At 42.8% G+C, this 12,267-nt stretch overlaps 1 protein-coding gene across 2 annotated transcripts; it reads left to right on the top strand.

Annotated features, from left to right (window-relative positions):
• The first annotated feature begins 16 nt into the window (after positions 1 to 16).
• On the top strand, positions 17 to 12,267 carry LOC309646030 (uncharacterized protein C1orf50). 2 transcript variants are annotated; one of them, XM_082431965.1, is made up of 5 exons: positions 17 to 164; positions 284 to 399; positions 5,457 to 5,543; positions 6,056 to 6,187; positions 6,566 to 12,267. In XM_082431965.1, exons 1-5 carry the CDS (start codon positions 86 to 88, stop codon positions 6,764 to 6,766), a joined length of 615 nt encoding a protein of 204 aa, XP_082288091.1. In that variant the 5' UTR covers positions 17 to 85; the 3' UTR covers positions 6,767 to 12,267. The 2 variants fall into 2 exon arrangements, with proteins under 2 accessions (XP_082288091.1, XP_082288092.1); XM_082431966.1 differs by having other exon boundaries at positions 30 to 155.

The following is a 12,267-nucleotide window of genomic DNA, read 5'->3' as shown; positions in this document are numbered from 1 at the left end:
AACACGGAAGCTCCGCCCATGGGCCTTTTTGCGCAGGCTCCGTAGCCTCGCGCCGCCCGGGAAGTAGAGAGAGGAAGGTGCAGTCATGGAAGACGGTGCGACGCCCGGGACGACCCAGGGAGTCATAGAAAACCAAGGAGTTCTGTCGGCGGCAGGTTGGGGAGGTAGGCGGGGCGGGAGTCAGATGGGGAAAAGAAGCCCCCCCGGAGTAGCTAGTCTGCCGGGCTCCGCGGGAGGCCGAGGGCGGGTGCTCACGGCCTGTGTTCCTGGGTGTGTGTCGCAGGAGCCCTGGTGGAGCTCACCCCGACCCCCGGCGGCCTGGCCCTGGTGAGCCCCTACCACACCCACCGGGTCGGAGACCCCTTAGACCTCGTGGCGCTCGCAGAGCAGGTGCAGAAGGTGAGGAGGCGCGGCTGGGGAAGTAAATGACCAGCTTCGTGCACGTTTGGTCCTCCAAGCCACTTAGTGTGGGGTAGCATTTGTTCTCGTCTCCATTTTACACGCGGGGAAAACTGATGGTCATGGCGAGTCAGTGGCCTGACTCCAACTGATCTTCTGAGACCAAAGACTCCTTCAGCTGCAAATTGAGTGCCCATAATCTCCCTTCGTGGGAAGGTTTGCACAGTACTTTCAATATTCATGATTTCATTTGGGCCTTAGGACAGCCCTGTCAGGTAGGCAGTACAGTTATTCTTCCTATTTGACACGTGAAGGGAAGTTTCCAGGGACCTTTCAAGATCACTCACTCTAACGCAGTTCTGCAGGGATGCATAACCCGCTTACTTTAAACTGCTTCCCTAAGATCTTTACTTCTGACCTGGGGGCTTGTAGAGCTTAATATGTTTTAGAAGGGCAGGGACTCTAAGTTTTGCCCTCTGTCTTCATTCACTGGACACAGTATTCCCAAGCCCAGTGCTTAGACATTGATTGCCAAAAGAAGTAAAATAAGGAGGAAATATGACGTAACAGAAATAGCACTGGGAGTTTGGACACATGCGTTTTAATCTCAGTTTTGATACTAACTTGCATTGTGACTTGAGATAAATTACTTTTTTCTGGACCTCAGCTTCTTTATCTGTAAAGTGCAGGGTGTCGGACTTTCCTAGTAGCGCAGTGGTTAAGAATCTGCCTGCCAATGCAGGGGACACGGGTTCAAGCCCTGGTCCGGGAAGATCCCACATGCCACGGAGCAACTAAGCCCATGTGCCACAGCTACTGAGCCCGCGAGCCACAACTACTGAAGCCCACGTTCCTAGAGCCCATGCTTTGCAAGAAGAGAGGCCACCGCTCACAGCAACTAGAGAAAGCCCGCGTGCAGCAACGAAGACCCAACGCAGCCAAAAATAATAATAATAATAATAAATAAATAAATTTATTTTAAAAAAAAGTGCAGGGTGTGAACTAGGAGAGCTCCTAGATCTAAATTTCTTGAAAAACCAGATTTCATCTAATCTTTCTTACCAAGACGTCCAGTTGTAGAACCCTCTTTGATATGTACAGGTACAGGGCCTTGCTACTTTAAAGCTTATGCTATCCCCCTCGTCCTTGTATACACGATCACATTTGGCCTTGGTTATGGTCAAAGGCCTTCGTTTTGCTCAAAAAAATATAATAATTTGCTCAAATTCCCTTACATGTACACCTCTCTACTTCAGTTTTGTTTTTTTTAACTAAGAAATTTTCAAATGCTTAGGAAAGCTCCTTTGATTCAAGTCGTGTGCTTTCTCTTTTCTAGAGAGGTGGGAAGCAAGGTATAACTTTTATGGATTAGGAGAACATTATGTGTCTGTTTAATCAGATCACCTATTGGGAGGGAGGCTCCCAAAGTCAGATCTTAGGCAAAACATCTTCAGTGGGTTACTGAGTGACCATTATGTGTATTACAATGGCCTGAAACAAAGAAAGAAGGAACACGGTTTTTGTCCTTTAGCCTATAATCAATCTAGTGAAATACAGAGGATGCATTATTGTGCTGCTTCCATTTTTCCAGTATTAGTCTTTGAGAAGCTGAAGAAAAAACACTCTGGAGATAAAGAGAATCAAGCATATTTCAATCTGTGTACTGAAATGTACTTTCTAGCAGGACTGACTCCTTAACATGCCATTTAGGCATTCGTGTGTGAAAGCTCGGGAACCCTGGTTTTAAGGCATGAAATTTGGGATCAGACTGATCTGTGTTGAAATCTTTAACTGCCATTTTTTAGCTATGAAACCTTGGACAGGTTGCTTCACCTCTCTTAGTCTAATTCCTAAAATGAGAAAGTGAAGTTGGAGTTCATCATCTCCAACTTCATAAGGTGTTACGAGAATTAAATGAGACAATATGCAAAGGGCCTCAGAGTGATTAGGGCCAGAGTTTGTGCTTATCATTATTGGTACTCTTTCTCTCATTTCTGTTTTAATTAGGCTTATTTGTGCACAAATGACAGATTTGTTGCCCCCTTAAGAGAAAGGAGATTTATTGTAAGGCCACTCCTAACCCAGAACTATCCTAGCTCTAGGAACCACCTATTCTCTCCTTGGCCATAAGGTGCCTTATTGTCCTTGGAACAAAATGCAAATTCTTGTGTCAAGGGCCATAAAGCCTTACATGATCTGGTCCCTGCACTCTTTTTTACATCTCCCCTCACTGACTACTCTTAAGCTGCGCTGGCCTTAGAAATGCCTGGAAGCTGCTTCTCTGGTCTTTTGCATGGCTGGCCCTTTCCTTTCCTTCAGACCCAAGTCAAATGTCACATCCTCAGTAAGGCCTTCTTATCTGTAGAAGGCTATACCCCACCCCATCCAAATGACAGTATTATTAAATTGAATTTGAATGCCTCTAGACTACACATGCATTCTAATTCCTGCAGTCCTCACCACTCCCTGTTATTAAACCAGTTGCTTCATTCGTTATCTTTGATCTGCCTCTAGCACGTAATTATGGTTATTTCCTTCATAATAGTGCATCATTGTTCCAAGTACATACAACACTAATTATCTTTCTTTTTGGTGTCTGTATCACTCCCCAGGGCGGTGCTATGCAATATGGTAGCCACTAGCTTCATATGGCTGTTGAGCCTTGGAATGTGTGGTTAGTGCAGCTGAGAAACTGAGTTTTAAATTTTAATGTAAATTTGTTACCGAGCCCAAGCTTGCTCTGCTCACTGCACAACAGGCCAATAAATCGGGAGACGAGGTGTTGAGGCAAGGAATAGTGACGTTATTCGGAAAGCTGGGCATCCGAGAAGCTGGCAGACTAATGTCCTATAGTGCCATCTTATCGGGGTCTGGATGCCAGTTTCGTTTATAGAACAGAGAGAGGGAAGAGGTGAGGAAGTAAAGAGGCCATAAGTCTTGCAAAGTATCTCCTGGCTTGGCTAGTTTTGGGGAGGGGATGTGTTATTTTCTTCTTTTTTGCAGCCATTCACAGGTGGGCAGGGTCAGAATGTCTCCTTGTGAGCTGAACAAAAGCACTTTAGTTTAACATTCAGGCAGAGGGGCAGTGTTCCTGAGGCAGGCCATTATGTATGCTTATGCTGTTGACAGCATCCTTTTAGTGATTATAGTAGTAAAAGCAATGAAAAGCAAAGGTTAAAGTAAAAGAAACAGATTCAACATGGAGTCAGATTCTGTTCTTCCCTGTAACAATTTTAATTAATTTAAATTTTAAAACCTGGTAATTGATTCAATTACTGGAAACTTAAGTATATTTGGAACAATTTGAGTATGTGAATCAACTCTTTCAACTGTAAATTTTATGAAGTCTCAATACAGATCAAGTTTTTCCAATGAAAATTTAGCATCCAAATTGATAGGTGCTGTGAATATAAAATATACACTTAATATGAAATGTAAAATATCTCTTAACAATTTTTATATTGATTACATGTTGAAATGATAATTTTTTTTGATATATTAAGTTAAATAAAATATTAGATTTTTTTTTTTTTTTTTGGCTACGCCATGCAACTTGCAGAATCTTAGTTCCCTGACCAGAGATTGAACCTCGGCCACCGCAGTGAAAGCGCCGAGTGCAAACCACTGGACTGCCGGGGAATTCTGTATATTATTAGAATTAATTTTACTTATTTATTTTTACTTTTAACATGGCTACTAGAAAATTTTAAATTACATATGTGACTTGTTTCATATTCTAAAGGATAGTTGCATTAGACTGTAATCTTAACGAAGGCAGGGACCTCTTTCTCATGTTTGCCAATGTATCCAATGCCTAGCATGGTGTCTGACACACAGTAATTGCTAAGTGTGTATTTGTGGAACAGATAGAGGCTTGACTCAGCTTACTCAGTTGTTTCTATTCACTCATAACATGGCTTATACCTGACCTTTACCTTAAGCTTCCACAACGAACCAGCAAATTCTCAATATTTCTTAGTTCAAATTTAACCTCTTACTTTCTTTTCCTTAACTTAATTGTATACCACTAGAAGTTAATCAGTTTTGGGGGGAATTCCCTGGTGGTCCAGTGGTCAGAACTCCACGCTTTCACTCTCAGGGCGTGGGTTCAGTCCCTGGTCAGGGAACTGAGATCCCGCAAGCTGTGCAGTGTGGCCAAAAAAAAAAAAAAAAAAAAAAAAAATGTTAATCAGCTTTTTGTGGAAAGTAATCTGGAAGTTTCTGATGGATTTCTGATGTCTGAGTGATAGTCCTTCCCATTACGTGAATTGGTCACACCTGTCTCTCCTAGTTTTGAAAGTTATTTATTTTAAGCAATTTCCAGTGCCTTCAGTTGAATTTCCTAGCACATGGTAGACAGTCCTCTGTGTATATTAAAATCGTTTCAGGTCTACATCATAGTGCAATCTTTTAAAAATACATTTTAAGTAACAATTAGGAATGCAAATATAAGTTAAAATATAATTAAGTGTGATGTAAATAATTCAACTGAGGTAGTGGTCAGATTAACAGATACTTTCTATATATAGTTAGGTTCCTATATAGCAGGTGATAAGAGGCATATACCACAAGTGTCTTTGGATTTTCATTGTAAAACCCATCCCTGATTTCAGAAATGTTTAAATGTGAGGAAAAAAAACGGAGACCTGAGGAATAAGTGGGGTCAGTCAGGCAAAAGAGCAAGAAGGAAACATATTGGGTGGAGGAGAGGGCATATCCCATATCATTTGGAAGCAAGAGACAGCAGGGCATGTTGGAAGACTGAAAAATTTGAGTGTGACTAGAATCTAGAGTGAACAAGGTAGACGCTTTGGGAAATAGAAAAGGAGCACTTATTTCTGTGGTGTGGGTCGTGTCAGCATTGGCTTTTTGTAAGCAGTACCGTTTGAGCTGGGCCTTGGGATGAGTGGGCGTTCATGGGGGAATGGTGAGAATGGGAAGAGTATTTTAGGCATAAGCAAAGATGTTGACATAACTTTACATTGGGATCTAAATAAGAACATCGTAGAAGTCTTATCCTTTTTTTGACCCACAGTTCAGTTTTTTTCTCACCTTAGGCTAATGAATTTGTCAGAGCAAATGCCACCAACAAGCTGACAGTCATAGCTGAGCAAATCGAACATTTGCAAGAACAAGCCAGGAAGGTAAGTAGTGGCTTTTAGGTAAGCGTTCGTTTTCTTTACTTAGTTCATAGGATTGACTGAACTTGCTTATAATCATTGTAACTTACTTGTTCAGTACCTCCTAGAAATATAGAAGTGTTGAGTAAAATAGAATAAGCCCAAGAGGTTAAGTATAAGTGTTTTCACTGGGAGAAAGCTCAGTGAGATAAAGCATTTTGAGGGGAAACTATGTTTTCAGTTATAAAAGAAATGTACTGACCACAGAAAAATTGGAAAGAAATGTAAAAACCATTCAAAAGCCAGTAACACTCAACGTTTTGAAATACAATTTTCCTAAAGGCATTTTTACAGCACAGTAGCGTAACATCGTGTAATTTTTCTCTTCAGTATCGTCTGGGTCTCAGTCATGATTCACTGCTGCGAGGGAGCAAGACCCTAGGCATTGAACTGCTTCCAGATTTTGAGTGGGATGGTCATTGAGTATGAGTGCCTGTTACCTAATACCTAATTGGTTACATCTCTGCGGTTCTTAGGTATTGGAGGATGCTCGCAGAGATGCTGACTTGCACCATGTAGCTTGTAATATAGTGAAAAAACCTGGCAACATTTACTACCTTTATAAACGGGAGAGTGGTCAGCGGTATTTTTCCATTATTTCTCCAAAGGTAAGAACATTTAATTTTTGCACAAAAATCTACTCTTGTCTTTGAGAAATTCTTGGGTGTGTGTTTGTGTGTGTGTGTGTGTGTGGTGTGTGTGGTGTGTGAGAAAATGTAGGCATAGGGGTTGCGAAGTGGTTTTTTAGAAAACTGGAGGTGGCATGAGCCCAGACATGACTCTGAAAAATACGCATGTGCTTAAATTATTTCACAGTCATTATCTCTGTTAAGGGAGGTATCTGATGTGTAATGTAATGGTTTCCAAGATGATTCTGACTGGTCTGGAGTGAAAAGCTAAAAAAGAAAATTGTGGTAGAATTAGGACGTGAGCTCAGTTTCTTTATCTCCTTCCCTGATCAGAACTGACTCGTTTGCCTTCTCTAGGAATGGGGGACAGGTTGTCCACATGACTTCCTTGGTGCCTACAAGCTACAGCATGACTTGTCCTGGACTCCGTATGAGGACGCTGAGAAGCAGGATGCTAAAATCAGCATCGTGAACAAGTTGCTAAGCCAGCCAGTGGCTCTGCCTTCAAGCACTGAACCCAGCTTCCAGGGCTTCACTTCCGCTGAGAGTGGACTCTGACAAAGGCTGTCATGGCTAGGACCTGTCACCTCCTTGTTGCCCCAATCTCTGCCCTGATGGGAGGTGGCACGAGAGTCGAGGGCATGTAGGTAAATCATGAACTTCTTTGAAGGTGGTCCTGTGTGAATGTAAACGCTGTCGTTATTACTTTTAGTTGGGATGGTAAAGAATCACATCAGTCTCTTTTGGGATCCTCTCCAGGTCACAGATACTCAACTAGTCAGTTTCAGAGTACTGGCCAGTGTACTTTCCTTCTCCTTTATCTCCATCTGTTCTCCCATAAGTCAGAGCATTAGAGAAAGAAGGGTTTCTTCTTCCCTCGAAAAGATTGGCAAGTCATTTTCCAGAGAGGACTGTTGTTAGTCTCTTAGTAACTAGAAGTGTTTGAGATTGGGGTTGTGGCTGTTTAACCGGTGGTGCAACTCCAGCTTCAGATTCGTCTGGGAAGCAGAATGTTGGGTACTGGCGGATGATGAACAGCTTGGCTTGGCTAGCAAGCGAGTGTGTGGTTCTGGTATTTCTGCACGATTGATAAGGTTTGGCTTGTCCCATTCTGCTCTTTCTCCTGAGCTAGGATGACTGCAGAATTTGAGGCAGCAGCAATGGCCAGGTTTTGGAACAGTCAGCCTCTAAACTCATAGAATTTTAGACTTGGAAGAGATTTTGCAGGCTGCCACTAACAATGTTATGAATCCACTCTCTAGCCCCACTGAGCAGGAGATCCAGAGTTCCGCCATCTGCAGCAGGAAGAATCCATTAAGTGGCAACTTTAGAATATTGTGGAAAAGAGAATAGGACAGTGGGTAAGAAACAAGAAAAACAGCCAACCTGTTGATTATGAGTTAACTCAGATTAAAATTCATTTTGACCTGAATTATTCAGGAACTTAACAGAAGCTTTTTGGCTGAGTTACTCTATGCTGATTCTGACTGAGCTCTTGTGGGACTTTACCTCACGTCCTGTTTGTTCCGTGGAATTAGCTAAATTGATAGCATATCCGGCATTGCTGTACTTCCTTCAGTGCCATATAATCTATTACAGCATGCTGTAAAAGGAGTGAGAGATCTGTACTTGAAATCAAATTGTCCAAGTTCCTTTCTGGGGATGAATGTCCTTTGTGTTGATCTGCTTGGTAATGCCACAATCTCATCCTGGTGTTAATGGCCTTTCCTTATAAGCTTCGCTCCTTGTGAGCTGTAAATGGTCCACAAAGGCCTAGCAGAGGTTGGGACTAGATTCTGTCAAAGTCGCACAGACGATACGTGGTCACTCAGTTCACAGGAGGATGCTCTGTGGAGGCAGCCGCGAAAGCCTCTGGCTGGGAGGCTGCAGGATATGGGACACACGCACACACTAGTGGCATAGTAGTTGATTCTTACTACAGAAAGTTTCCCAGATTTTCAGAAGGTTTTGACTTGCGTGATAATGACACTTTGAGTACGTGCTTTGTTATCCATTACTGCATTAGTTACCACAAACTTAGTGGCTTTAAACAACACACATTTATTATTTCAGAGTTTCTATGGATCAGGAGTTCAGGCACACTGAACTGGGTCCTCTGCTTCAGGGTTTCTTTTCGCACAAGGCTGCAGTTGAATTACTGGCCAGGCCTGTGTCCTCATCTGAAGGCTCAGCTGAAGAAGGATCTGCTTCCAAGCTCACTTAAATTGTTGGCAGAATTTCAGTTCCTCAAGGGTTTGTAGGACTGTGGAGCTCTGTTTACTAATGAACTGTTAGCCAGAGGCTGCCCTTAGTTCTTTGCTACATGAGTCTTACCAGCATGGCAACTGTCTTCATCAAAGCCAACAAGGATGAGAGTCTGCTAGCAGGATGGAAGTTATGGCAGTGACATCTCATACCTTGGCTGTGCTCTGTTAATTAGAAATAAGTCACTAGGCCAGCCCACACTCAAGGGAGGTAATTACCTAAGGGTATGAATACCAGAAGGTGGAAATCCTTGAATCTTAGAATCTGTATGCCGCAGTGCTCAGCTGAGAGGGAGAAGGAAGGCTGTGGGTAGAAGAGGCAGTATTACAAAGTGGTTAGGCTTGGTGGCTTTGAAGTCACAGATCTGGACGCGACTCTCAGCTCTGACAAAATAACTTCCCCCTAGTGTCCCTGCTTCCTCCTCTGGTCCCTTCTCCAGTCCATTCTGTATTCAGTCATCAGCTTGATCTTTTTTTTTTTTTTTTTAAATGTGGACCATTTTTTTAAAGTCTTTATTGAATTTGTTACAATATTGCTTCTGTTTTTATGTTTTGGTTTTTTGGCCACAAGGCATATGGGATTTTAGTTCCCCAACCAGGGATCAAACCCACACCCCCTGCATTGGAAGGCAAAGTTTTAACCACTGGACCGCCAGGGAAATCCCAAGCTTGATCTTTTGAAAATGCAAATCCACCTCACCCTTGACATCTATCCTAACCACTGGAACAGAGAGCAGTGTGATTCAGGAGCAAACTCTTCCGTTCAATAAGGTGTGCTCCTGGCACTGACCACCAGGTGGTGTCATTGCAATTTCCTGGTTGTCTTGAAAATGCAAACCGACCTCACTTTTAAAAATTTTTTTACTTTGTTACAAAGGATATTGCATTTTTATTTTTTGTGAATACTGCTACAGATCCACCTCACCCTTGACATTTCCTAACCACTGGAGCAGAAAAGAACAGTGATTCAAGAGCAAACTTTCTTTTGTTCAATAAGGTGTGCTCCCTACACTAACCACCGGGTAGTGCCATTGTGCTTTCCTGATGAAGCCAGTTACCAAGCTTAGAGAAAGTTAGTGGCACTGTGAAGTGATTTTGGAGGTAGCATCTCCTAGGGGTACTAGGACCCAGTGATTATAAACAGTAACCATTTTTCATTCATCCATCCATCTATCCATCCATAAGGGAGTAATACTTAATTACTGAGTATTAAGTGCCTTCCAGGTTCCAGATTCTGGAGAATGACACAGGTGAGTAAGACAGGCCCCTATTTCCAGGAAGCTCACGGTCTAGTGGGGGAGAAAGCAAGTCAGCCATTACAACATGGTATAAGAAGGACTGTGATAGAGGTGCACGTGGAATATCATGGAGCAGCGGGGAGGGCTGCTTAACTCAGCCTGGAGAATTTGAGAAGACTTTTTGGAAGAGCTGACACCTGCTTGGGTGTTGAAAAAGAAACAAGAGTTAGAGCTTGTTTGGAGGCTCCAACTGTCGTCTCTGTAGGAAGGTTGTCTTTGGGGGTTAGGGTAGGGTTTATTTTTGGATGGAGTTTATTTGTGAATGAACAAAGGGATATCCACTTAACAAGCCATAGCAACCAGAGTAATCCTGCCAGTCAGGAAGGGTGGAGTGAGATAGGTCCCAGCCAGAACACTCTTACTTCTAACAGCTAGGAGATAGGTAGATGAGGAATAGGATGAAAAGCAATTCTAGACAAAAAATAGCACGTGAGGGGCACTGACAAGAAGCAATATGACATTTGGGGAATTGCAGCTGAAAGTGAAGAATATTGGCCAGGCGGGTATGAGAGGAGAGCTAATTGAAGGGTTGGGGGTAGGGAGTTGGTAAAATTGGCCTTTTTAGAAAGCTCATCTTGGCAGTGGAGGATGAGTGGGGGAGAAACCACTGGGAGCCGCCAACCCAGTCCAGGCAAGAGATGTTGGAGGTCTGAACAAAGATGGTGATGGACTGAGAGGTGTTGTATTTCATCAACTGTAAACGTACTTTTCTTCCCCCACGTTTTAATCTCTCAGACCTAGATGCTTCTAGATGTCAGTAGTATGTCATCGTTTAATAATGGTTTGTCTTAACAGTGGATGGCATCTTAGGCTTGATGAAGTATGGCATTTTGAAAGTACAATAGATCACCATCTTGTTAACTAATACGATGTGGCAGAATGAGTGGAAGGAAAGAATCTTAGATAATGCTTGAATTTCTGGCTTGAGAGTGTGGATGGTGGGAATCCACTCAACAAAATGTGGAAGAGGAAGACATCCCTGCTATTTTCCAAAATAATTAGCAATCTGTATTTGCCTCAATAATCCACCATGCTGGCCCTGCCTGGTTCACTGGGTGTAACAGCTGACACTACCTCCTTTTCTCCACATTAGCATTCCAGAAGGAGGGAAAGAAGGCTTGCTTGTGTCCTTACCTTCTCAAGTTATCAGTCAGTCCACAAATATTGAGAGTATTGGTGGTGTAGACGCAAAGATGATAAATACTGTTTAGTGAGCTTTTATTCTGCCAAGCATAGCCACTGTTTGATTTAATCTTTATATAATCCACCATCTATGAGGTATTAGACAGTATTCCTATTTTACAGAGCTGGGGCATCTCAGAGATTAAGCAACTGGCCCATGGTTACACAGATAAAAAGTGGCAGAGGTCAGGCTCAGACATTCCTATTTGATTAAAGTCTGACCATAGCTATAACCATAACCTGTTTTGGCCGATTAGGACAGTCCTAGAATATCTCTACATAGAGGTGTGAAGAAGTTAAAATACAAAAGTGACAGAGTAACATGTGCATATGGGATACTATAGGAGTAGTTCACTTGAGTATTTAGTGATGAGCATGCAGACGATGTATATCAAGGTCCAGAGAAGATAAGTAACTTACCTAAGGTCACACAACTTAAAAACAATTGAGCCCACATCTCTGGCACTAAAGCCCATGTGCAAACCGCCCACATACAAGATAAGGTTCATTCCCTAAAGGAGCCAGACCTTGGGAGGAAGGAGCTAGTAAGTGCCTGGAGTAATTAGACTTCTGTGGTCCAAGCAGCATTTGATTGAGCGGAGTACTTCCTACTCGAAAGCTTTGTTCTTCATTTTGATTTGGAATATTACCATCTTCTGCTTCACTGACTGCATCTTTTCTGTCTCCTGACACTTATAGTTTGGACTGCTCTGGGGCCAAGTCTTTGGCCCTCTTTTCTTTCTCTACTAGGTGATCTAATCATTTCCCATGGCTTTAAGTGCCACCCGTATGCTCTTGACTCACGTGTGTGTCTCCAGTCCTGATCCCTCCCTGAGTTTTATGCAGACTTCATTTATCCAACAGCTTCACTTGATGTCATTACAAACCTAATGTGTCCAAAATGGAAGTCTTGAGTTATACCCCAAACTTGTTTTGTTACCAGTCCCTCTGTTTCCATCAGCACCTGTGTCACACTGCTGTTGAGGCCAGAAACCCAAGTCATCCTGATTCTGTTTGTTCTTCCCACACCAATCAGCAAGTCTTCTCAGCTCTGTCTTCAAAACACATCCCACATCTGACTGCTGCTCACCACCTCCACCCCTCCCCCCTTAGTCCAGACCACCAACATCTCTAGCCTGGATGAATGCAGTAGCCTCCTAACTTGCCTGCCTGCCTCCATTCTCACCCTCCTTCATTCTGTTTCCACAGAGACTGTAGTCATCCTCTTAAAAATGTGAGGTTATAATACCTCTCTAAAAAATGACCCCCAAGTTTCTCATTACACTTAGAACTAAGTCCAGACTCTTGCCAAGGT

The sequence above is a fragment of the Balaenoptera physalus genome (genome assembly GCF_965194825.1).
Source record: "Balaenoptera physalus genome assembly, chromosome: 1".
NCBI classification, from domain to species: domain Eukaryota; kingdom Metazoa; phylum Chordata; class Mammalia; order Artiodactyla; family Balaenopteridae; genus Balaenoptera; species Balaenoptera physalus.
Note: the sequence above shows the minus strand (reverse complement) of the source record. Positions and strands in the feature narration are given on the sequence as shown.